The sequence below is a fragment of the Conger conger genome, chromosome 10 (assembly GCF_963514075.1).
Source record: "Conger conger chromosome 10, fConCon1.1, whole genome shotgun sequence".
Lineage (NCBI taxonomy): Eukaryota > Metazoa > Chordata > Actinopteri > Anguilliformes > Congridae > Conger > Conger conger.
The window spans coordinates 3,062,803-3,090,190 of NC_083769.1; the positions used below are offsets into that span (position 1 = coordinate 3,062,803).

At 44.9% G+C, this 27,388-nt stretch overlaps 2 protein-coding genes across 3 annotated transcripts; both read right to left on the bottom strand.

The window, feature by feature from the left end:
- Positions 1–190: 190 nt before the first annotated feature.
- On the bottom strand, positions 191–13,645 carry LOC133139456 (scavenger receptor cysteine-rich domain-containing group B protein-like). 2 transcript variants are annotated; one of them, XM_061259015.1, is made up of 14 exons: positions 13,473–13,590; positions 12,064–12,093; positions 11,539–11,874; positions 9,039–9,062; positions 8,621–8,935; positions 7,293–7,313; positions 6,890–7,204; positions 6,682–6,702; positions 2,511–2,825; positions 2,181–2,201; positions 1,766–2,080; positions 1,417–1,437; positions 691–1,316; positions 195–429 (listed from the first exon to the last, which is right to left on the bottom strand). In XM_061259015.1, exons 1-13 carry the CDS (start codon positions 13,534–13,536, stop codon positions 910–912), a joined length of 2,205 nt encoding a protein of 734 aa, XP_061114999.1. In that variant the 5' UTR covers positions 13,537–13,590; the 3' UTR covers positions 195–429; positions 691–909. The 2 variants fall into 2 exon arrangements, with proteins under 2 accessions (XP_061115000.1, XP_061114999.1); XM_061259016.1 differs by lacking the exons at positions 2,181–2,201; positions 2,511–2,825 and having other exon boundaries at positions 191–429; positions 13,473–13,645.
- A 2,246-nt stretch (positions 13,646–15,891) lies between these two features.
- LOC133139463 (putative DMBT1-like protein) lies at positions 15,892–25,913 on the bottom strand. The gene is made up of 4 exons (XM_061259032.1): positions 25,803–25,913; positions 18,819–19,109; positions 17,246–17,407; positions 15,892–16,583 (listed from the first exon to the last, which is right to left on the bottom strand). The coding sequence occupies exons 1-3, from the start codon at positions 25,849–25,851 to the stop codon at positions 17,256–17,258; spliced, it is 492 nt and encodes a 163-aa protein (XP_061115016.1). The 5' UTR covers positions 25,852–25,913; the 3' UTR covers positions 15,892–16,583; positions 17,246–17,255.
- Between the last annotated feature and the right edge of the window lie 1,475 nt (positions 25,914–27,388).

The window sequence follows — 27,388 nt, forward strand, 5'->3', positions numbered from 1 at the left end:
GCCTGTAGACACTCAGTGAATGACCCGTTTGGGAGCAGTAGGGCCCGTAGACACTCAGTGAATGACCCGTACGGGAGCAGTAGGGCCCGTAGACACTCAGTGAATGACCCGTACCGGAGCAGACAGCGCCCGCGTCCTGGTCGTGGTGGCAGTGGCTGACCATTCCCGCCTCCAGCCCGCAGCCCTCCAGCGCTCTCTCGTCGCCCTGGCAGTGGAGGTCGTGTAGCAGCACGGGCCCCTGGCCCTCGCCGAAGGCAGCGGCCCCCAGCGCGGACAGGGCGGGGCCACAGCCCAGCTCCCGGCACACCACGTGGGCGTCAGCCAGGTCCCAGCCATCGTCACACACCGTCCCCCAGGTGCCATAGTAACTGAACTCCACCCGGCCTGAGCAGTTATTCTGCCCGGATACCAGCCGCACCTTTGGGCCGTCTGCTCCCGGGAGAGAGTGAGGCACTTCAGACACCAATCCCAGTGAAACTTGCTTTATAAGACTGCCTTGTGTTATGACTGAGAGAAAACTTACAACACATGAGCTTTCTTTTCAAATAGATATTGAAAAATTACTAAACTAATTCATTTTCTGCTTGAACCACAGACTCATGGGCACCGTCCGTCGTGTTGGAAAAGAACATTAACATGCATGACTATGGAAACTGGGAATCATGATTATGTAGAAATATTGGTACTCACAGTTTGGATCTGAGAGCCAGGCATGTTGAAATGGTCGGAAAGGCGCAAAAAGAAAGACATAAAAACAAGCTGTAAGTTTCTCTGGGACAGAAGCTGTATGTGGTATTAATATGGGTCTTCAGGGGTTGCATATCAGGGTTCCTTACCTTTTGCAATTGCCCCACTGCAAATCAGTTTTGGAGACGCAACTTGAATAATATTGCTTGGATTCAGATCTAATTACAGAATTTTGGCCTGGCATTTGGCAGCTGTCATATCTTGGTGAAATGCCAATACAAAAAGTATTTGATCACTAAGAAAAGCCACCATACCTGCACATACGACTGCAGCGTCTTGATAGTGCATACAGTTATGGACTCCCAGTCCATGGGACTGACAGTCGAGCAGTGACTGCTCACTCCCAGTGCACTGCACGTTGTCCAGGAAGATGAGTCCAGTGCCCTCGCCAAAGTGAGCAAACTGCATGGCCCCCAGAGCGACCCCACAGCCCAGCTCTCTGCACACCACCTCAGCATCGTTCATGTCCCAAAAATCATCACATACTGTCCCCCAGCGTCCAGCGTAGTACACCTCCACCCGCCCCTCACAGTAGTGCGCCCCTTCCGCCACCCGCACACGAGTGCCATCTGGGAGAGATGGAAAGGTCAAAGGTGAGGGGTCAGGTTAATGCTTCTTTAGTTTTTGGCGTATTTATGATAAACTATTTTTTGTTCTGTGTGAACTTACTGTATTCTGTTACATTTACACCTGTGAACAAATAAAACAAAATAAATGTATTTACATTTAAAGTACAAATTTACAAAATATGAATGTAATACTGTCCAAACCAATACTTTCTGTGTGGGAAGCCCCGTTAGGTTTGCTGAAATACAAAGTTTGGGAGCTGGGCTTCTGAGCTGAGATTGGTCTTCACTGAATGCACATTTGCACCTCATGCATGAGGTCTATGACCTTCACCTGACCTGCTCATATGTATGAGTGCTGCGTCTGCATAGTCTTCATAGTTATGGGAGCCCTTTAAACATTGAAATTAGGTTCAAAATACAAAATACTGTCCAGAAAATGGCCACCATACCTGCACATACGACTGCAGCGTCTTCATAGTGCATACAGTTATGGACTCCCAGTCCATGGGACTGACAGTCGAGCAGTGACTGCTCACTCCCAGTGCACTGCACGTTGTCCAGGAAGATGAGTCCAGTGCCCTCGCCAAAGTGAGCAAACTGCATGGCCCCCAGAGCGACCCCACAGCCCAGCTCTCTGCACACCACCTCAGCATCGTTCATGTCCCAAAAATCATCACATACTGTCCCCCAGCGTCCAGCGTAGTACACCTCCACCCGCCCCTCACACTCAGCCATCCCGTCCTCCAGCCTCACTCGAGTGCCATCTGGGAGGAAGGGAAAGGTCAAAGGTGAGGGGTCAGGTTAATGCTTCTTTAGTTTTTGGCGTATTTATGATAAACTATTTTTTGTTCTGTGTGAACTTACTGTATTCTGTTACATTTACACCTGTGAACAAATAAAACAAATAAATGTATTTACATTTAAAGTACAAATTTACAAAATATGAATGTAATACTGTCCAAACCAATACTTTCTGTGTGGGAAGCCCCGTTAGGTTTGCTGAAATACAAAGTTTGGGAGATTGGTCTTCACTGAATGCACATTTGCACCTCATGCATGAGGTCTATGACCTTCACCTGACCTGCTCATATGTATGAGTGCTGTGTCTGCATAGTCTTCATAGTTATGGGAGCCCTTTAAACATTGAAATTAGGTTCAAAATACAAAATACTGTCCAGAAAATGGCCACCATACCTGCACATACGACTGCAGCGTCTTGATAGTGCATACAGTTATGGACTCCCAGTCCATGGGACTGACAGTCGAGCAGTGACTGCTCACTCCCAGTGCACTGCACGTTGTCCAGGAAGATGAGTCCAGTGCCCTCGCCAAAGTGAGCAAACTGCATGGCCCCCAGAGCCGCCCCACAGCCCAGCTCTCTGCACACCACCTCAGCATCGTTCATGTCCCAAAAATCATCACATACCGTTCCCCAGTGTCCTTCATAGTACACCTCCACCCGCCCCTCACACTCAGCCATCCCGTCCTCCAGCCTCACTCGAGTGCCATCTGGGAGGAAGGGAAAGGTCAGAGGTCAGGCTGCAGGCCAATTAGCTGCTCAGGAAATCATTTCATTATCATCTGTGATCAACGTAACATTGTCTAGTCAAAAGCATTTAGTATTAGGAGTGGGACTATCCATTAATATGCTATTCCTGTAAAATAACTTCTTGGAATGAACATATAGCCAGACCCGTGACAGTGGCCTGAAGAGTGGACTGGCCTGTTGCTACATACATCACCCCCACACTCTATTACCCCCACACTCTATTACCCCCACACTCTATCACCCCCACACTCTATCACCCCCACACTCTATTACCCCCACACACTATTACCCCCACACTCTATCACCCCCACACTCTATTACCCCCACACATTATTACCACACTCTATTACCCCCACACTCTATCACCCCCACACTCTATCACCCCCACACTCTATCACCCCCACACTCTATTACCCCCACACACTATTACCACACTCTATTACCCCCACACTCTATTACCCCCACACTCTATCACCCCCACACTCTATCACCCCCACACTCTATTACCCCCACACTCTATCACCCCCACACTCTATTACCCCCACACACTATTACCACACTCTATTACCCCCACACTCTATCACCCCCACACTCTATTACCCCCACACTCTATTACCCCCACACTCGATTACCCCCACACTCTATCACCCCCACACTCTATTACCCCCACACACTATTACCACACTCTATCACCCCCACACTCTATTACCCCCACAAACTATCACCCCCACACTCTATTACCCCCACACACTATTACCACACTCTATCACCCCCACACTCTATTACCACACTCTATTACCCCCACACACTATTACCCCCACACACTATTACCACACTCTATCACCCCCGCACTCTATCACCCCCACACTCTATCACCCCCACACTCTATTACCCCCACACTCTATCACCCCCACACTCTATTACCCCCACACACTATTACCACACTCTATTACCCCCACACTCTATCACCCCCACACTCTATTACCCCCACACACTATTACCACACTCTATTACCCCCACACTCTATTACCCCCACACTCGATTACCCCCACACTCTATCACCCCCACACTCTATTACCCCCACACACTATTACCACACTCTATCACCCCCACACTCTATCACCCCCACACTCTATCACCCCCACACTCTATCACCCCCACACTCTATTACCCCCACACACTATTACCACACTCTATCACCCCCACACTCTATCACCCCCACACTCTATTACCCCCACACTCTATCACCCCCACACTCTATTACCCCCACACACTATTACCACACTCTATTACCCCCACACTCTATCACCCCCACACTCTATTACCCCCACACTCTATTACCCCCACACTCGATTACCCCCACACTCTATCACCCCCACACTCTATTACCCCCACACACTATTACCACACTCTATCACCCCCACACTCTATTACCCCCACAAACTATCACCCCCACACTCTATTACCCCCACACACTATTACCACACTCTATCACCCCCACACTCTATTACCACACTCTATTACCCCCACACACTATTACCCCCACACACTATTACCACACTCTATCACCCCCGCACTCTATCACCCCCACACTCTATCACCCCCACACTCTATTACCCCCACACTCTATCACCCCCACACTCTATTACCCCCACACACTATTACCACACTCTATTACCCCCACACTCTATCACCCCCACACTCTATTACCCCCACACACTATTACCACACTCTATTACCCCCACACTCTATTACCCCCACACTCGATTACCCCCACACTCTATCACCCCCACACTCTATTACCCCCACACACTATTACCACACTCTATCACCCCCACACTCTATTACCCCCACAAACTATTACCCCCACACTCTATCACCCCCACACTCTATTACCACACTCTATTACCCCCACACACTATTACCCCCACACTCTATTACCACACTCTATCACCCCCACACTCTATCACCCCCACACTCTATCACCCCCACACTCTATCACCCCCACACTCGATTACCCCCACACTCTATTACCCCCGCACACTATTACCCCCACACTCTATTACACACACACACACACACACACACTATTACACACACACACACTATTACACACACACACACTATTACACACAAACACACTATTACACACACACACACTATTACACACACACACACTATTACACCCACACACACTATTACACACAAACACACTATTACACACACACACACACACACACACTATTACACACACACACACTATTACACACAAACACACTATTACACACACACACACACACTATTACACACACACACACTATTACACCCACACACTATTACACACACACACACTATTACACCCACACACTATTACACACACACACACTATTACACACACACACACACACACACACTATTACACACACACACACTATTACACACACACGCACACTATTACACACACACACACACACACTATTACACACACACACACACACACACACTATTACACACACACACACACTATTACACCCACACACTATTACACACACACACTATTACACACACACACACTATTACACACACACACACACACACACTATTACACACACACACACACACACTATTACACCCACACACTATTACACACCCACACACTATTACACACACACACACACACACTATTACACACACACACACACACACACACACTATTACAGTGGCTTTGCCAGGCTCACCAAGTGTTCCACCAAAAAAGTGAAATTACTCATTGATAGTCCCAAATATTATTTTGTTTAATTCACAAAACTGAAATATAAGGCCACAGAGAGGACTTCAGAAGCAGTACCGTATGTATGTATGTTAACCTTGGTTAACCGTGGTTATATAAGGCCTATACAAGAATAGAAATCACAGAAAGTGCCATATGATGGGTAGTGGATGATTTCAAAGGCACAGTGTTCCACATTGTGGCTGCAGTAAGCCAATGAAATTGCATGTGAGTGTGGCCTATTACAAAAATGCTAATAAATCCTGTGTAAGTCCAATCATCACAAAATTTTAGATTTGATATCTATAGGCCATGTTGCTTACGTTTGCAGCCTGCCTTTTTTAAGAGAACATATCCCTAGAATTATAAATCCTATGAAGCTAATGTTTTGCATGTTCTCTATTGATTATTGAAAGAACATTCACACAAAGTTTGAGCAGAAATTAAGTGTTCACCCCACACATCTTTGGTTGATTTTTCACGGAACGTCCCCTTGTCTATTTCTGATTATTGCATTGATTGATTGATTCCTGAAAAGACAATCTGATTTCTTACAAAGGTCACCTGCCTGAATGAAATCAATACATTGGGACAGTTTTAAAGACACTGCCCTGCTGTAAAATCCAGCTATGCCAGCTTGACCAGCTTGAAAATTGAGCTGGTTATGAACTGGTCTAGCTGGGTTTGAGCTGGGCAACCAGCATGGCAAAGCTGGTCATATATATGGTCTAGCTGGGTATGAGCAGGTCAACCAGCTACCGGCTGTTTCAAAATGTAGTTTGAGTTGGTCAAACCATGTCAAGCTGGAAGCTGGTCTGAATGGGTTAACCAGCTAAATCCTGTCAAGCTGGGAGCTGGGAGCTGGTCTGAACTGGTCAACCAGCCACCTAGCTGGAGTTGTTTTTCAGCAGGGTTGTCAGGGAAACAGGGCTGCAGATGTGTGTACATTTACTCTGCTCTGTCTCCATCTTCTGCACTGGCTACATGATTTCACACCAACTTCTTATTTAAACTAATTTAACCTTTTGCTCTCTGGGTGAACTTACTGTATTCTGTTGTGTTGAGGCCTGTGGGGGAGAAAGAAAGATGTTAACGTCCATGTTGAAGCAGTAAAATAAAATCTAAATAAGATATCAAAATATGGCCTAAAGGTAATTATGGAACTGAAGTTCACCATGAAAAATACTGTCCAACAAAATGCTCTTTTGAGGTTAGATGTTACATTCCTCACAGCTCATAACATAATAACATTACCTGCACATATGACGCCTGCATCTTGATAGTGCATACAGTTATGGGCTCCCAGTCCATTGGACTGACAGTCGAGCAGTGACTGCTCACTCCCAGTGCAGTGCACGTTGTCCAGGAAGATGAGTCCAGTGCCCTCGCCAAAGTGAGCATATTGCATAGCCCCTAGAGCGACCCCACAGCCCAGCTCTCTGCAGACAACCAGGGCGTCAACGATGTCCCAATTATCTTGACACACTGTCCCCCAGTGGCCTGCCAGGTACACCTCCACCCGGCCTTGACATTGGTTTGCCCCATCTACTAATCTCACGCGAGTGCCATCTGGTATGGAGGGAAAGGTCGAAGGTCAGCAGCGAGGTTGTAATACAATGACTGGATTTTGTATTTGCTATTTTCATTTTTGACTTACTGTACTCATCTGAGTTTGAACCTGTGGGAAAGGGAGGGAAAATAATAGCTGTGATTTCTGTTGAGAAACCAATACTTTTGCAAACAGAAAAACATTGCATAAGGCACTCAGATATATGGTTATCTGATAATCTGACAATAAAAACAGAAATAACTTGTATCGCTAGATCTTAATAACAACATCTCAAGATATAGTAGAACCTCTGAGATATGAATCTCAGGAGTTAGGGAATCAATGGTCAATCAGTGTAGAGAGACAGGAACAATGGAAGTAAGAGAGGGGAAGACATGAGACAAATTGTCAGACGGCCGGATTGGAGCCGCCGACGTCGCGGCATGTGGGGCATGTGGATGGTGCTCAAGAAGCCGCGCCACTCAGACACCCCCTCAATGTGCAATCTTTGGGAGAGTTTGGAGAAGCTTTCCAAGGAAATGGGACACAGAAATAAAAAGCAATGGTATTGTCTTGTGTACTATTAAACGCCAACAAAATATATCCAGTGCTTGTAACAATGTAAGTTGAGTAATGTAATCAGAAGCCATATCTTTCCTCACTGATGCCCATTATGATATAAATATACCGTTGTTAACTATAAAATAGGGATTTTAGAATCATGTATAATCTATTTATACACCCTGCCCTGGGCAAGACATCTAACCCCCAATTGCTCTTAATAGGCTAGTTGGTGCCTTGCATGGCAGCCAATTGCCGTTGGTGTGTGTGGATGCGTGTACACAATCAGGCCTCCACATATACACAAACAGGGCTACACGTATACACAAACAGGACTACACATATACACAAGCAGGCCTACACATATACACAAGCAGGTCTACACATACACAAACAGGACTACACATATACACAAACAGGCCTCCACATATACACAAACAGGGCTACACGTATGCACAAACAAGACTACACATATACACAAGCAGGCCTACACATATACACAAGCAGGCCTACACATATACACAAACAGGACTACACATATACACAAACAGGCCTCCACATATACACAAACAGGCCTCCACATATACACAAACAGGCCTACACATATACACAAACAGGCCTCCACATATACACAAACAGGCCTACACATATACACAAACAGGCCTACACATATACACAAACAGGCCTACACATATACACAAACAGGCCTACACATATACACAAACAGGACTACACATATACACAAACAGGCCTCCACATATACACAAACAGGCCTCCACATATACACAAACAGGCCTACACATATACACAAACAGGCCTACACATATACACAAACAGGCCTACACGTTTGTCTTGCTGGTCTATTTGCTTTTTACCGGTGCAGGCCACGCTCACGTCGTTGGTGTGGTCGCAGTTGTGCACGCCCAGCCCTCGTGAGGGGCAGTGGAAGAGAGACGACTCGTTGCCGGTGCAGCGCAAGTCGTCCAGGAGAATCGCGCCGAAGCCGCTGCCGAACACCGAGCCGAGTACCCCCGGGTCGGGAGACGGGCAGCCCAGCTCCCGGCACGCCACCACGGCGTCGTTCAGGTCCCAGTGGTCACCACACACCGTGCCCCAGTGCCCGCCCTGGAACACCTCCAGCCTCCCGGAGCAGTTACTGCTCCCCCCCACCACTCTCGTCATCGTCACATCTGCCCGGGGGACACGCACCTCACATATCAACACATTCACTGTTCAATCAGAAACTCTTTGTAACATTGTGAAGTAGCGGGTGGGTGTTTTTTGTGAACTCACTTAGTTCATCACTTGATCCCTGTCCTGCAGAAACAGGGGAACAAAGCACCAGTATTCCAGTAACTACGCTTATTCAGTCAGTTATATTTCATTTCATAGAACATCATTCACAATGGACACAATGGCTGCACAACAGAAAATTGTATAGCTTACAGAAGTGGACTAGCAACGTTTTAAAAAGTTTGGGTGAACAGCAGGTAATCTCAACAGAAAATAAGTGTCTGAAATAAATTGTTTCTGTACAGTAATTACATTTAATGGCTGTATGTTGCCTTTGAAAACAGTTCCAATTTGCATTGTGCTGTGCCTTAATTTGAGCCAGGGTCTTGATATCAGGATCTTGGATTCAATCAACAGCTGTCCTTCATTTTGTCTGATGACTAGGCTAAAAGACCTAATAGTCTGGCAATTTCAGTGATTGCAAAAACAGTTTGTTAATGTCTTTATTTGTTCCTTAAGCAGCCCACTGATCGCCTTGTTGTGCTTCATATCTAGAGTTTATTAGCAGTCCTGAGGCCTACCAACATCTGCTTCTCAACAGCAAGGCCAATCTGTTTTTGCAATACACTGAATACGCTTGGGGTTGAGATAAAAAGATGAACACAAGAAAAGAGTTCAGAATTTCAGCTTTCATTCCCTGGTGCAGACAGAATGTTTTTTAGACCTCTGAATTCATCCTGCTACTACATCATTGGCCTCCACTGGCTTCCTATTGCCGCATGCATCCGTTTCAAGGCCCTAGTGTTGGCATTTCAGGCTGCTAAGGGGACTGCCCCACCTTACATACAATCCCTGATCACTCCCTACTCCCCAGCTAGACCACTCCGGTCTGCCAGCTCTGGTCGCCTTATGGTTCCCTCTCTACGTGCACCTGGCGGTCGAGCTGCACGTTCACGCCTGTTTTCCGTTCTGGTTCCTCAGTGGTGGAATGACTTGCCTACCACTGTCAGAACAGCAGAATCCCTCCCCCTATTTCGACGCAGACTCAAAATCCACCTTTTCAAACTCTACCTTAGTCCTCCCTCCTGATTTCCCCTGCCCCTCCTTTCTGATATCCCTATACTTGTCTAACCCCCCCCCCCCCCCAAAAAAAAATATAATAATAAAAAATAAAAATATGCACTTATGATGACAACTATGTTTAGAACAGCATTTCATGTGTATTTTGCTAGTTTCTGGATGTGATGCTTTGACTTATGGTAGAACCTATGCACTTGTAAGTCGCTTTGGATTAAAAGCGTCTGCCAAATGACTAAAATGTAAATGTAAATGTAATCATCAATAAAGATTAGTGAGCTCATTCCAGAAGCAGCTATACCAGCCCAAGCCATGACACTTTCTCCACCGGGCTTCACAGATGAGCTTGTATGTTTTAGATCATGAGCAGATCCCTTCTTTCTCCACACTTTGGCCTTTCCATCACTTTGGGAGAGGTTAATCTTGGTCATCTCTGTACTTTGCAAATTGTAATCTCGCCTTCTGTTTCTTACTACTGATGAGTGGTTTGCATCTTGTATTATAGCCTCTATATTGCTGCTCTGTAAGTCTTCTTCAAACAGTTGATTGAGATACCATCACCCCTACCCTGTGGAGATTGTTTGTGAAGTCACTGACTGATGTTTTGGGGTTTTTCTTCATGTTTCTGTCATCAACTGCTGTTGTTTTCCTTGTTCAACCTGTTCAATGTCTGTTGCTCAGTATGCCAGTGGTTTCTTTCTTTTTCAAGACATTACAAGTTGTTGGACAAGTTATCCCCAATGCTTCTGCAATGGCTCTGATTGATTTCCCCTTGTTTCTAAGCTTCAAAATGGCTTGCTTTTCTCACAAATACAGCTGTCTGGTCTTTATGTTGGTTTCACAGCAGTCTTCACAGCCAAACCCCAAGGATAAAACCCAGAGTACACATTCAGAACTATTTACTGTTTAACCAATCAATCTAACAGGACACATCTTGGCCATTTTTTTTTGCTCACCTAAAAATTGGGTGGTCTGATACAAATGGCGATAAGTTATTGAACAAATCTAGATCGAAATACCAGGAAATAAAAGCTGAAATTTGGATCTGTGATCTCATATTTTGTCCTCAAACTCAATTGTCTTCAGTGTATCGCAAAAACAAATGAATTGACCCTGCTGTTCCAATACTTTTTAAAGGGACTGTAGCCCTTGATCAGTGATGAGAAATAACATTATTTGTGACAACGAAATAGGTTATAGAATATGTGGGTAAAATATACAGTTGAGAAATGTCTTATTATACATAGAGATGATTGATTTCTAAACTGTTAGAACATTAACCATAAATATCATTATTATATGCACATTTGCAAAATCTGCTGTTTCTCTGCAACCATATGTTCATGACAGCCATACTGATAGATTAATATTCACCTTTGTTTGGAACCAATTTCATTAAGCCTATCAGTCTCACGAGAATCAGCAACAATGCACATTACATCCTGCTACCTGTGGCTTGGCAGAGAGGCAGTTGGCTACTCACCAGTGCAGTAGACATAGGGAGAATATATCGGCAGGCACCACCACCAAGATGGCGGAGTAGCCCTGGGGCAGTCAAGGAGAGACGTCTCGTTTCCAGTGCAGGCGGCCCCGTCCATTAAAACTGGACGCCCACTCGACCAGAACCAGCTCCAAAAGAAGAACCACCAGGGAATATTGGAGACCACTGCATGCCCGCACCCCAGCTCCCTGCACACCACCTGAGCGTCCGGCAGGTTCCACCCGTAATCGCACACTGACCCCCAGTAACCCGAAAAGTACACCTCCACTCGCCCGGAGCAGTTGTTTAGACCATCAACCAGACGCACCCTTGGACCTGCTGTAGTGGAGAGACAAATTAAATTAAATAGATGGGCAAAGACTGTGCTGCAGAGTGGTTATTATTATTATTATTATTATTATTATTATTATTATTATTTCCCCCATAAATATTGTGTTTTTATTTTAATGCTATAATCTTCACGCTTTTTAATGTCTGTATAATGGTGATTAAGGAGAGACTACTCACTGTAACTGTCCATGGAGTCCTGGCACTTGCCTGGAGAAGAAAAAACACACAAACACAGGGGTAAAACAAGACATTGCATTCATTGCACAGATTATCTTATTCTGAACATTCTACAGATGTCGTGGAAATTGCAGTCCCTCTCTGATAAAAGTAAGATATTGGTGAAATTTTTGTTTGATGCTATGTAAATCATTTTATGCTTTAACCCAGTGTTTTTCAACCTTGGGGTCGCGACCCCACGTGGGGTCCCGCGGAATTCAAATGGGGTCACCTGAAATGTGTAGTAATTGATTACATTTCTTTTTCATTTTTTTTTTTTTTTTTTTAATCAAGCCTTGTAGCTTACCTAACTGTACATGTATTTCCTGATCAGGGAAAATAAAATGTCACTTTGTGCACTAATCTGGCTACTCTGTATTTGCAACACAGTATAACAAACATGATGAAGAACTAATTCTAGAAAAAAAAAAGTCTCTGGGGTCGCCAGAAATTTGTGATGTCAAAATGGGGTCACAAGCCAAAAAAGGTTGGGAACCACTGCTTTAACCCTTTAAGTATCACCCCTTTTCTTTACACAAGCTTAAAAATGACATACCCAAAATAAAATGGTTACTCTTTTTGAACCCTTTTACAAATATTACTAAACAAAGTTATAGAAGCTCAAAGGCAGTGAAAGTGAAAGCTTTTTTTCTCACTGAAAATATTTGACTGGACACAGATTATTGTGGCTGGTGCACTTATAATCACCGGACACCGAACAAATTCCCTTTCAAATTTGAGGACAATATTACCAAGAATGGGCATTCTGCATTGTTTTTTGTAATCTGTCTAGGCATTTGGAGACTCCAAAAGAAACTAAAAGATACTATGGGTCTCATGAGGTGTAAAATATTGCATTATGCGTACTAAGCTATACAACACTTTTTATCCCCCCGTCTGTCACCCTGCCCTACCTCTCTGTCCCAAACTCCCTCCCCTATCCTCAGACAACAACAGCTTGAGAAGATCATGAAAAATAATTACAATAATCAAAATAATACCATCTTGTATACTAATCTATTCATGAGGTCCATTGATTGAAATTGATTGTCAAATACCCAACCCCCATCAACAAGTCAAACATATTCCATCATTTCTTGTGCTATTCAAAAGCAGGCTGGCTCATTATTTACTGAATAATAATACAATATTTTGAGAATTTATTTAAATGCTCACCGATATACAGTTTCAAATGTGTAGGAAAAGACACAACTGAGAGCATTCCCATGTTAGCTCATTTTGACAAAGATTTTCAAACAGAACTCATTCTGTTATCAATCAGTAAAAGTATAAAAACATTTGAGAGACAGAGCTAGTCAGTTTGAACTAATTCAACCGGACTACAAACAGGTGAGCGAGGCAGTACTCACAGGCCTGGAGGAGCAGAATGAAAGCACACATCGCCACAAGGACCCTCATGTTGCAGGCAGCCATGTAGACACCCCTGTGGCCACCAAAATCTGACAGTAATCTGACTCTGGTACCCTATTTGTACCTGCAATATTGGTCAGGCAGGGGGGCGGGACTACCGATTAATGAAAGCCTGCATTGAAAGATTATTAATCCACCACGGATGTTCAGGCATACAGGTGTCTGAATGTCTCACCTGACCATACAGGTGTCTGAATGTCTCAGCTGACCATACAGGTGTCTGAATGTCTCACCTGACACGTAGCCCCACCTTCTTCCGTGCCCTCCCTCTCCTGAAGCTTCCATCTCACACACATTCCACCACTGCTGTCATCATTTCCCCTTATGGACTTCCACTAACAAGCAGGAATGGTTTCATTCCATCACCTGTCCATTATACATTCATGAACACAATATTCTGCAAGCTCACATAGTCCTACACAGACAGATTTCCACTTATACTGTCAGAACGCTGTCTTTTATTCAGCTCCTTAATGTCCCTGCCCTCAGTCCCACAATTATTAATTCTGGTCAATATGTACTTCAACCATATGCACATCATTTAATCACCAACCACTCTCTTCTCATAGCAGCCGACTGCAGCACACACAACGAAAAATAAATATATTTTTTGATGTAAGGATATACTCACGTGATTCAAATTTGATTAGCTATTTCAGCCTGTCCAAGAACTGTAATGACAAAAATTTTCTCTCGTCCTAGCCTCTTACAGTCCCCTCCAAAAGTATTGGAACAGCAAGGTCAATTTTCTTTGTTTTTGCTATACACTCAAAACAATTGAGTTTGAGGTCAAAAGATGTACATGAGATGATAGATCTGAATATCAGCTTTTATTTCCTGGTATTGTTATCTATTTGTTAAACAACTTAGAACATATCACCAATTTTCAAGTGTGCACAGTGACTGACAGGTGTTTCTTGTTTCCCAGATGTGTCCTGTTAGATTGATTGATTAAACAATAAATAGTTCTGAATGTCTAGCCTTTGGTGTTAGAAAAAGATAAACCAACATGAGGACCAGACAGTCTTTGGGAGAAAAGCAGCCATTTTGAAGCTTAGAAAAGAGTGGCAATCAATCATAGCCATTGCACAAAGATAAAGAAAGAATCCGCTGGCGTATTGAGCAACAGACATTGAATGGGTGGACCAAGGAAAACAACAGCAGTTGAAGACAGAAACATTGTGAAAGCTATGAAGAAAACCCCCCAAAACATCAGTCAGTGACATCACAAACAATCTCCACAAGACATGGGTGAAGTCTCGAAATCTTGACCAAATGTTGTAGACAAGTTGACTTCACATTTTTGCATAAATATAAAGTAGAGGAGTTGGTCCTTGACTAACAAAAATAGTATTTTTTATTTTATTTTAGTGTATCTTTTGTGTACACTGTATGTACATGCGATATACACTTTGTCTGTCTCTACTTTTGAATGGCACTTTCTTAACCCTCTTCTTTAATTTAAGTATCCAACTATGTTTGTGCAGTTACTCGTTTTTGAGATATTGACACTGTTATAGGTCTAGTACAAAATAGGTGGAAACTGCCCTCTATGGGGGCAAAGTGGAAAAGGTTACAAATAAAACAAAGAAATAATAATAATAATAATAATAATAATAATAATAATAGTAATAATAATACATTATTGCTGTGAGCCAAGGGTGCTACCCACTGTGCAACCTTGCCAGATATACACTCAGTGAGCACTTTATTAGATATTTATTAGACTTCTTTTTTTTTTTCTTCTACTGCTGCAGCCTATCCACTTAAGAGTTATGATGCGTTGTGTGTTCAGAGATGTAACTGTTGTAATGTGTGGCTATTTGCATTACTGTCACCTTCCTGCCAGCTTTGACCAGTCTGGCCATTCTCCTCTGACGTCTCTCATTAACAAGGCTTTTCTGTCTGCAGAACTGCTGCTCACTGGATTTTAAAAAAGTTTTTTGCACCATTCTTTGCAAACTCAAGAGATTAGTGTACGTGAAAATCCCAGGAGATCAGGAGTTTCTGAGATACTCCCCCTGTCTGCCACCAGCAATCATTCCACAGTCAAAGTCACTTAAATTACATTTTTCCCCACATTGTGATGGTTGATGTGAGCATTAACTGAAGCTCCTGACTCGTATCTACATGATTGTATGCATTGCAATCCTGCCACACAATTGGCTGATTAAATAATTGCATCAATAAGTCGGTGTAATAAAGTAACAATGTTCCTAATAAAGTGCTTGGTGAGTGTATATTCTCATTATCTTAAATTCAAAACAATAAAAACAATATGTATGCTTAATGTTTGCCATTTACCCCTGCTAGTTCCCAGTGAAAGTGTCAAAATGTCAATCCACTACAATGAAGGTATGGGGGACATAAATCATGTTTATTAAAAATGCAACAAGGTTTTCATGCAGTAAATTATTGATATTTATTGTTTGAACTGACAATCTCAATTATATTCCATCTTATTCTTATTATTTCAAAGAAGCCATACAGACAAAAAGACAAATCAAAACAAAACAAGAACCAAGTTTACCCTGGTGTAGTCACTGGTTATTTCACTCGAACCAAACACAGGATTGATAAATGTCTTCTAATAGGGGAGGGAGGATTAAAAACAAAACTGAAAAAAATGTGGAAACAAAACAAAGCTTGAATTGTGTTCACTTCTGCATTTTGAATGCACAATTAAGACACCGCTAAAAAATAGCATTGTATAACATCAACATATTATATTCAGGAGGGAATTCTGACAATGAGACTCATGTTCTGGAAACACGACAATCAAGTTTTTTGGGGGGATGATCCACCATAGACACGATGGTCCTTTGTCCTTCTTATTGTAGGGTAACAAACTAAATGGATCTGAAATTAAAATGACGGGGGAAAAAAAGGAACTTTGAAATGAAGAACAATCAGCATGCCTGTTCTTCCGTCTTTTATCAAAATGGTCTTCTTTGAAAAACAAACATTTGAATAAAAGTGGCATTCTCTCCCCAACTTGGAATATCCCACGCTGCGCATGCTGCAATGTCTTCCCAACATCAGCGCTTGGGCTGCAAAAATAAATTCACCGAAGGATGAGATGGAGTTATTTCAGCTGATTGAATTGATGGTGCCTGAGCTAGCTACCACCATTGCATGACCTTAAACTTAAGGGTTTATAAGGCAGTTGCTCAGTTCACAGTCCTCAAGGGTCAAGAACTGCTGGTTTTCCACCCTTTCTTTACCTGGGAGTCAAGTATGAAGACCGTGTGAACAAAGCTTAACAGAAATGTGTTTGCAGAAGAGTTTTGCTGAACTCTGAAAATGTGTTTCATTGTTTTAATTATCAGTAAACACCATGAATAATCAATATCAATCAACAGATTTAAACAGTAAATGAAAAGTAATGATTTCAATCAAAGCAGATTCTGGTTGCATTTTGAATAAACACTGAAACCTTGTTAACTGAAATTGGAATGCAGTGGAGATTCTATGAGAGATTCTGATTTTATTATTATTATTAAGGGTTAGACAAGAGGGATTTCAGAACGGGGAGAAGGCCGTGGAACACCAAACGGTGCTAATTTGATCCTGGAAACACATTCTCAATCCTTAGCTTCTGTTTTATGATGAAGACTCAGGACAACAGAACTGAATAGAGATGATTATACCTGCTCACAGACAAGAGCAGTACCCGGGTACTGAAGCTAGATCAGTATAAACGTGACCGTACCCGAGGTGATCTAGCCGCTGCGTCTTCTCGCCACCACCTCCACAACCAGGACAGCGGCCGCCATGACAGCCACGCCACAGAGCACCAGAGAGACGAACGCCACAGAGACTGGCCTCATCGGGGCCGGGGCCACCGGGGGGCCGGGAAAGGAGCGAGGCGGATCTGAGGAGGAACAGAGCCGCGTTTTACACAGGCTGTGTGTGAACCTGCGTACTAGCACACTACTCCTGCTCCACCTCAGGCTGGGTTTCACTGAAATGCAGTACGAGCAGTGTGCTAAGTGTGCCTGCGGATTGGAACACAGTCACAGCCATAAAAACAAGGAAAAGGTGCTACCGCTGCTACACATACATACATACATACAGAAGACATGTTGTGTGGGAAGTCGAATACGATCTTCCTGATACTTATATACACATACAATATGCTGTGTGGGAAGTCGAATACGATCTTCCCAGATTGGTCTGTCTCCCTTGCTTTTATGCCAAATCATACGTTTGGAACCAGGCGGCAGTGCCATAAATCAACCTGGAGTGGTGGTCAAATCTGGAATTTAGACCCCCACCAGGGTGGGGGTTGTTAAGTAGGGAAAATGAGATGATTACCAAGAGAGGACATGCAGGTTTTCCCTTGAGTTACTGAAACTATAGTTTATTAAATTCCATTTGGTATGAAATATATCTCATCCGATTCCTTGATTTTATCAGATCACATCCATACCAAACAGATTACCCTTGTTTTATTATGTTGCAGTTATCATGAAACTTCCCTCCTGATTATCCATTTTACATGCAATTCCTGTTGCCATTACATAAGACTTAATGCAATAATACCTGGATCACATGGGCAATGTTTTCAAGGTTTTACCGGGTCTATTTACTATCTTAATAGCAGTTTTGAATATTTAATCTAGGAGAACAGTCACCAGTGTAATGGCAGCAGTGCCAAAATGAGGGCACTGTGGCATTGTCCGGAGTCTTCCCCCTTGGAAGTGACCAGGTATGGGGTCACAGGGAGATCACCAATGTTCTGGAGGATTCTTTTCCCATGACCCAACTGCCCCTGGACCACTCATACATCTTAACTCCCCAACAGGTAGTCTAAACAACATTGAAACCCCAGCTCTCAGGCCCCTCACAAATGGCAGCCCTTCCTGACCTTAAACACTACGGTACAGGCCGCCCCATCATAGCTATGAATGCTGTAGTTGGGAGTTTTCATGATAACTCCATTATGCTGTAAATATGTATTTGTACCTCCCATGGTAATATACCTTTTGGATAAACCTGATGAATGATGGGTGAATGAAAGGAAAGGAGACACCCCATCTATAATTTACAGCCAGGCCCACCAGGCAGGGGGCTAAAACACATGGCTTCTACAGAGACAGCTTTTGCCCAGTTTCCCCTCGGCTGCTATCAAAGGTAGACTGTTACAAAAACTAGACCATTACACCAGTCCACTGAACTGCATGGATTGTCTAATCAACTGTACATCGCTCTGGATAAGAGCGTCTACCAAATGCCAAAAATCTCATGTAATGTAATGAAATGGCCGCCATCTTGTCTCCTACCTGTGCAGACCACACCTATGTCAGTATCACAGGGTTTGTGCAGGGTTCTCCAGGGACAGCGGTGCAGTCTGCTCTCCTGGCCGTCACAGAGCAGCTGGACCCCAGACCTGTTGCCTCCGTTCCTGTAGTGCAGAGAGGGCTGAGCCCTACACCCAGCTTCCTGGCACACCAGCCGGGCCACGGTTTGATCCCAGCGATACGAACACAGCCGCCTCCAGGCCCTGCCATAGTACACCTCCACCAGTCCCGAGCAGCTGGCCCTGCCACCAACCAGACGCACTCCCCTGCTGTCTGACACACACACACACACACACACACACATACACATACAGTACAGTGCCGTCCATAAGTATTTGTTCTGTGGTAATCTCTGTTCTCTTGATTTTTTAGTCCAGCCTGATCTGAAATTAAGCAATGAATAATGTTCAAGTTAAAGTTAAAATGCAGACTTTCACCTTTAATTTGAGGGTATTTACATCTATATTGGGTGATCGTGTAGGAATTACAATCCTCATATTTTAGGTGACAAATTTAATTAAAAATGTAATTTAATTTAATTATGTGAGAGGCAGAGAGAGGAGAGCCAGCCCTGCACCAGGTAGACGACGGACCGTCTACGCCCTGCCGTACAGACCCGAAGAAGGAGACCGCACCTTCCCAGACCCGAAATGTAATGCCAGACACGTGAGCTTAATAAAACCCCATTTGAAAACTAACCCTGTACCTCTGTGCATCCCCCAAGCTCTGACACGGCCCAAGAGGGAAGGAGGAAGGAGGCTCTGGAGCATACGGGCCATTTTATTTCTTGGCTATCACCAATACCCCGAAAAAAAAAGAAAAAAAGAGAACAGAAAAAAAATTAAAATAATCTGATAATCACTGACTCCCGTGTCTGGTTTTCAGTTGTGCCCGCGCACTGCACCTCAGGATCCACCCCCGAGGTGCCACATATGGTGGAGAATGCGGGCAGCTGATACCACGCTGTGAAAGTTGGTCTGGGCAGAAGAACCAACACGGTTGAGCTCAAAAGAAGAAGAAAGAGACGACTGGCTGCATCTACCCCGGCCGAGAGGCAAGGCGCAGAAGCAGAGGAGGGGTCCCGAGGGATGACGATGGAGGCGGTCATCACTGAGCTGGCAAGGTCCCAGCGGGCCCTGCAGGAAGCGGTGGTCGAACTCTGTCGCTTATCCCCACGCGAGGGATCGAGACAAACCCCCCGAGATGTATTGATGAAGATGACGGGCAACGATGACGTTGAGGCGTACCTCCATGTGTTTGAGCGCGCAGCTCAACAGCCACAGGCAGACTGGGCGGCCATACTAGCTTCCTGATGGGGGAGGCCCAACAGGCCCACCGCGATCTAGCCATGGCTATGAGGAAAGCCATCCTGGCCCGATATGGGTTCAGCTTACCCGCACGAGCCCAGCGATACCACAAATGGTCCTATGACGCCTCCCAGCCTGCCCGGTCCCAAATTGCCATCCTGACCCACCTGACCAAGAGCTCGCTGGCCGAGGGAGAGGGGCCACCCCTGTTGGAGAGGGTGGTGCTGGACCGATGCACCCGCGCCCTACCAACGGAGGCCAAACGGTACGTAGCCCAGGTGGGACCCGCCTCTGTAGAACTCCTAGTGGCCCTCCTCAAAAACCATCAGGTCACACAGAAAATGCTCCGACCAGGCCACGTCGAAACCCAGAGCTGCACGACTATGGGCCCACAATCTGGGATGCACCCACCGCCCCGCCCTGACCCAAATCGCCGTGGCAGACCCGACACAGAGTGGAGATGCAACAACTGTGGAGAGGAGGGGCATCTAGCCAGGAACTGCCCTGGGAAGGAGGTGTCCATGCCCACCGCCAGTGGTTCAAGCGGCCCAGCGCACCCCTGCCTGTACCTGACCACCTGCTGGGCTCACCAGTGTACGGAGGCCCCCAGATTCCTGGTACGAGTGGGGGGCCGGGACACTGAAGCAGTGCTCGACTCAGGCAGCGCCATCACCCTGTTGCGACCAGACTTCGCAGGAGAAAAGAGGGGTGAAGAGGTGGCGGTGGCGTGCATCCACGGGGACACCACGAAATACCCCACAGTGTGGGAGGACCTAATCACCCCCCGGGGAACGCACTCGGTGAGAGCAGGGGTGGCACGAATGGGCGGCCTGGGGTGGTACCAAGGGGCGGCCTGTAGCGTAGTGGTTAAGGTAAATGACTGGGACACGCAAGGTTGGTGGTTCTAATCCCGGTGTAGCCACAATAGGATCCGCACAGCCGTTGGGCCCTTGAGCAAGGCCCTTAACCCTGCATTGCTCCAGGGGAGGATTGTCGTCGATTGTACGTCGCTCTGGATAAGAGTGTCTGCCAAATGCCAATAATGTAATGTAATGTAATGAATCTACCATGCCAGTGTTAATGGGAAGAGACTGCCCGTTATTCCAGACCTACTGGGAGGAGGGGCCCCAGTCTCCGAAGCCCAGACGGGCTGCTCGCCGTACCCCCCAACCAGTCTGGGCAGTGACATCCGGGGACAGTGAAATAGAGGCCCCGCCACCAGTGAGGGAACCCTGACCAAGCACTCCGGCCACCAGTGGAACCGTCACCGCGTCTGAGAAAGAGCTCGGCGAGGCCCCACCCCCGGAGAGAGAAGTCAGCCTTCTCGGATGGCCCCCAAGAGATGAGCGGGGAGGCCGAAGCACCCACCCGCTTTGGCCAGCTAAACGAGCCAAAGTTCGCTCAAGCCTGGAGAGATGCCCAAGAAATTAACGGGGTACCACAAGGGGCGGTGAGTACACCCGCCTATCCCTTCTTCAGAGTAAAGCATGACCTGCTTTATCGCATCTGTAACCGACCGGGGACACAGGTATATCCTGGTGATACTAGACTATGCGACCCGTTACCCAGAAGCTGTCCCGCTCAGGACTGCGACAGGAAAGGCGGTCGCCAAGGAATTATTCCTACTCTTTAGCCGGGTTGGGATAGAGGAGGAAGTCTTGACGGATCAAGGGATGTGCTTCATGTCAGGGGTCCTAAAAGAGATGTGCCGGCTGCTACAAGTGACCCAACTGCGGCCCTCCGTCTACCACCCCCAAACCGACGGGCTCGTGGAGAGGTTCAACCAAACCAAACCGGGGATTACTGAACCTAGCAAAGGAGGCCTGGGAGCAGCAACCGTCCCAAAACCGCAGCCTGATCGAGCATGTGGAGCAGATGGGTCGGCGGATGGCCCAGATCTGGCCCATGATGAGGGCCCACATGGAACGGGTGCAACAAGAGCAAGCCAAGCTGTATTACCGGGGAGCACAGGTGAGAAAATTCGTCCCAGGAGACAAAGTGATGATCCTAGTGCCCACCAGCGAGTGTAAATTTCTGGCCCGATGACATGGGCCGTATGAGGTCGTGGAACACACGGGATCTGTGCACTACCAGGGGAGACAGCCGGGGCGATGACACAGCCTCCAGATCTACCATGTCAACTTAGGCGTGCATGGAGCCCCGGCCACGTTCCAGAGATTGATGGACCAGGTGTTACGGCCCCACCAGAGGTATGCGGCAGCCTACCTAGACGACATCATCATACACAGCACTGACTGGGACAGTCATGTCGGCAGAGTCGAAGCCGTGCTGATGTCACTGAGGGAGGCCGGGCTGACAGCTAACCCCGTGAATTTCGGATTGGAGGAGGCGGCCTCTCTCGGCCAACCAGTCGGGAGGGGACGGGTGAAGCCCCAGGAGAACAAGGTCGACAGCATCTTCACCTGGCCCCAGCCAGCCACAAAGAAGCAGGTGAGAATGTTCCTGGGTCTGGTGGGGTACTACCGACAGTTTATTCCTGAGTTTGCCGGACGAGCAGCCCCCCTACACGACCTCACCAAAAAAGAGCTGCCCAACCGGGTCCAGTGGAACCCCTTCGCCACCGCAGCCTGCCAGGACAGCCCTGGGGGAGGATCCGGTACTAATCACCCCCGATTTTCAGAAACCCTTTGTGCTGCAAACAGACGCGGAAGTGGGCATTGGCACAGTACTGTTGCAGATCCAAGACGGAGTGAAGCATCCAGTGATGTACATCAGCCGGAAACTCCTCAGCCACGAAAATAACTACGCCATGGTCGAGAAGGAATGCCTCACCATCAAATGGGCGGTAGGTAAATTACGGTATTACCTACTCGACCATGAGTTCTTGTTGGTGACAGATCACGCCCCCCTAAAATGGATGTACCTTAACCGGGACAGCAACGCCCGAGTGACCTGCTGGTTTTTGGAGTTGCAACCCTACAGGTTCAAGGTAGAGCACCGCGCTGGGAAGCTGCACCAGAATGCTGATGCGCTATCCAGGAGAGAGAATGGCCGAGGGGCAGACGCTCCCGCCCGGGGCTTGGAACTGTGGGGGGGGATATGTGGTGCCCCTGCTCCTGCATGTTGCGCCACGTGGGTGGAGAACCCCGGAAGGGCCCACACAACGCTGCCACGTAATTGTTACACATTGGGAGAGGTATACGAAGGGGCATATTTTCCCCTTCGTATAGGTGGTGATGGGGAGATCAGCACCCAGGAGAGAGATCCCTCTACCTGCAGTCCAGGACCCCAGACAGCGCAGGTGAGTGAACCCTGTGGAAAAATACTGACCCAGCTGCAGCCCTTTTCCCTAATCAGCAGGGGAAGAAATTTAAGGCGCGATCGAGGCTACAAGCGGGGTCAGTTGGTGCCTATCCAGGCAGAGAGAAGAGAGCTGGCCCTGCACCGGGTAGATGACGGACCGTCAACGCCCTGCCGTACAGACCCTAAGAACTGGCCAGGAAGCAGACCCCACCTTCCCAGACGGCAACCCCATCTGGCTATCACCAATACCCCGGAAGAAAAAAAAAAAAAGGACAGAAAAAAACTGAAAATTACTGACTGTCTGGTTTTCAGCTGTGCCTGCCCACTGCACCTCAGGATCCACCCCGAGGTGCCACAACGCATAAAAAGCACATGCAATAAGCCCACAGAAAGGGTGTTGCATTCACTGACCCACACACACACACATAAAAACAAAAACATGCATGCAAATAAGCCCACAGAAATGGTGTACAACTCATCCACCCACACATAAAAGCACACACACATGTATGCATATACGAACACACACATGCAATAAGCCCGCAAAAATGCTGTGGCACCCATGCACGCACACATACATGCCCACACACACACATACACACACTCCATAGAGCTGGGTCCAACTGTGAGGAACCCCACTAAGCTCAGTCCAACTGTGTCCATGGCAACACATGACACCAGACTGTGAGCTTGTACAGGATCTGAGCTGATATCACTATGCCAACGACAAACGCCATTAACATAATCCAATCTTGATCTAACAAGCGGTGTCCTTTAACTTCATTTCGATCAAGTCAATCTTTCATTCACACAAATATGAAAAAAAATATATATACGAAAGTATTACAAAGTCACAACCTTCCGGGGAAATGGATGAAAAAAATCAAGGCGGGAGAAACACTGGCCAGGGCACAGGGATTCAACATGAGAATCAACAACCACATGCATTCTGTTTCATACTTTCATACTACCTTGCTAATTTAATACTTTCATGCTTTCATACTACCTTGCTAATTTAATGAAATACTGTAACCCAATAATTGTAACTGTAACCTAAAATAAATCAACATTATAAGTTTAGCTCATATGAGATTACCAATGTATTTCCATCCTCATCATTATTACATTAAAAAAACAATTTTATACATACCATCTGCAAAAAATATTAAATGGTAACCTATGGAATAACTTATTAAAGTTATTAATAGCTTCATTCCTAACATAGAAACAAAACTTCTTTATAGTAATTCAGCAAATTGTTAAGACAGTGAGGATTGTGACAAGGACACAGATTCTTCATAAATGTTAAGCACACTTGCTGTTTAAGAAAGCTCCCACCCCCAGCCTCTTTTTTAGATTTCTTCAGTCTTAAAGGTTTCTTTGATTGAATAAAAAAAAACAGTGTGGTTTGATGGTGGAATTGAATATGCCCTAATACTGCTTTGGGGTGTTTGATGTATTATATGCATGAAACCACCATTTGAATAAAGTCTTTAAAACATTGTCTTTCCTACCTGCAAATACATATATGTAAGCTACAAGATGCATTAGAGAGGCATACTTTAGATACAGACTTTAGATGGATGGGCAAGGTGAGTCTTGCCCTATTGGTTTCTGGATTTCAGACCAACTTCTGGTCTTAATCATATAATTATCCCAATAATTTACATGATTTGTCATTTCTAACCACATTCCAAGTATAAACAGCAGCTGATAAATGTTTTTGTCTTGTAGCATTGTATTGTGGACTAATTTCCGTGTGAACTGGTCATGGTGTATATGGCTAATAATCTGATTGAACTGGTGGCAACAAAATAGTGCATACACACCCCTACAGAACATTTGTATTTGTTATTCATTGTGAACAAGGTTACTGTAACAGCCCACTGGGCATTTGCTCTGTTTATCGAGATGATGAATTCCAGATGGTTCTGCCACAGTACATTCATATCTTTTAATACATTACACATCAGGGTTCAGAGATATACATTGGTGCAGTTGAGCTTTCGTGAAAGTGAGAGAAACATTTCAGTATATCAGAAGTAGTTCTGTAGTTTGTGTCAGTAAGCAAAAACAAAAGGAGTAGTTCTGTTTGGAATAAACCAGGAGGACTTTTTTGTGTTTCAGTTCCGTTTTTTCAAAAAAAAAATGTTTATTTGATATGAATAAATAGATAATTGTCTATTTTAAAGAGAATATAAGTGCATTGTTAAGTTGATTATCAAGACAGTAATGTGAAACAACACTTAAAATGCTTCTTTGGACTTCTAATCATGAAAAGTAGCAATTCACTCCTCAATGATCAATCTTTGGTACTTTGTAATCCTTTTTATTTTATTCTAAGGTAAGGGAAAAAAAGAATATATATATATAAAAATTATAGGATTATACTTACAAACTAGGGACCACAGCACCAGCGATGATAGTAGTGCAAGCCACGGCATTGCAAAAATGATTTCCTCTCACATTCACAAGATTTACGGAGCGTGTTTTAAAGCAGAGCTAACCATGACAGGAAAATATTGCAGGACAGTTCCTCTTAGCACATATTAACCACAAACCATTCTAACCTTACACAAAACTAAATATCAATTTCAGTGTTTTAATATTCCATTAAGACATTCTTACATATAATACATATTGCTCAGAGAACTGCTCAAACCTAATTGTAATACAAATACATGGTAACTATATTCATCATTGCAATAAAAAGTTATAAAAAGTTAAAATTAAAATATTACTGTAAAATATATACAGTTGGTAACTGCCAATTTCTACAGAATTGCTTCTTCCACTGAATCTGCATAATTGGCAGTTCTTTTTGCTTCCTGTCCATTTGTATAATTAAGTTTAGGCTTTTAAACTTCAGTATAGAATCTGAAGTCACATGTGTGAGTTGCTGCACTGTCCTTGCAAATCTGGAGGGCAAATGTTCACATGCAGAAGGAGAGCAAACCGCCGGACAGACCCAGGGCTATGAGTGAACGCAACCGGAAGGGCCGCACATTTTCCTGTTAGCTCCTTCCTCCAGTTCCATGAGGGCATTACAAGACTTTCTGAAGCCCAATAAATCACAGTTCTGTAGTTATCTCATATCTCATATATTGACTTTCTAATCTCTGAAGCACTGCAGTTTAATGAAGAGAATTTGTTTTGAATCGCTCAAAATACACTCAAAGTGATACAAATTGTTGGTGCAATCTGTAATGTTTGTGTAATCTGTTGTAATGGATAATTTCACATTTTCCTCACTGCATAGTGTGACCAGTAGACCAGTCTCCCCACAATATAAACCGGTAATTATAGCAGCTAACTTGATGAACTGATCATTATGCCAGCTCCCCTGATTGCCTTCATGCGTGATCAAATACTAAATTGGCAACGATCAAGCCACACCGTGTACCATGTTCCGACCAAATTTTACTTTGTTTTAAACTGCTGGACCCATCTGCGCTTTTCAGGTAGGCTACTTTCTTGCAGCCCTATTTTGCAAGTGGGCAGCTAGTGATAGTGTGTAATAACGGTTTTAACGCTGTGTCCAACTAGCAAGTTTGAGGCTCACAATAGTCACTGCTGGACTTGACAAGCTGATGGGTGCCCCATCAGAATTCCTCTGCCAAAAACACCACTGGTAATTAGTGCTATTAGTGCGAGTGGCTGATCCTTGAACTATACTGTGATGACATTTAGGTTGCAGGTGTGTGCACAAGCACTTTTAATATGTAATAATACAAGCCCAATTCCAAAAAAGTTGGGATGCTTTTTAAAAAGGAAATAAAAACAGAATGCAATGATTTGCAAATCTCATGAACCCATATTTCATTCAGAATAGAACATAGAAAACATCAAATATTTAAACTGAGAAACTGTACCATTTTAAGGAAAAAATTAAGTAATTTTGAATTTGATGGCAGCAACACGTCTCAAAAAAGTTGAGACAGGGGCAATAAAAGGCTGGAAAAGTAAGTAGTACTAAAAAGA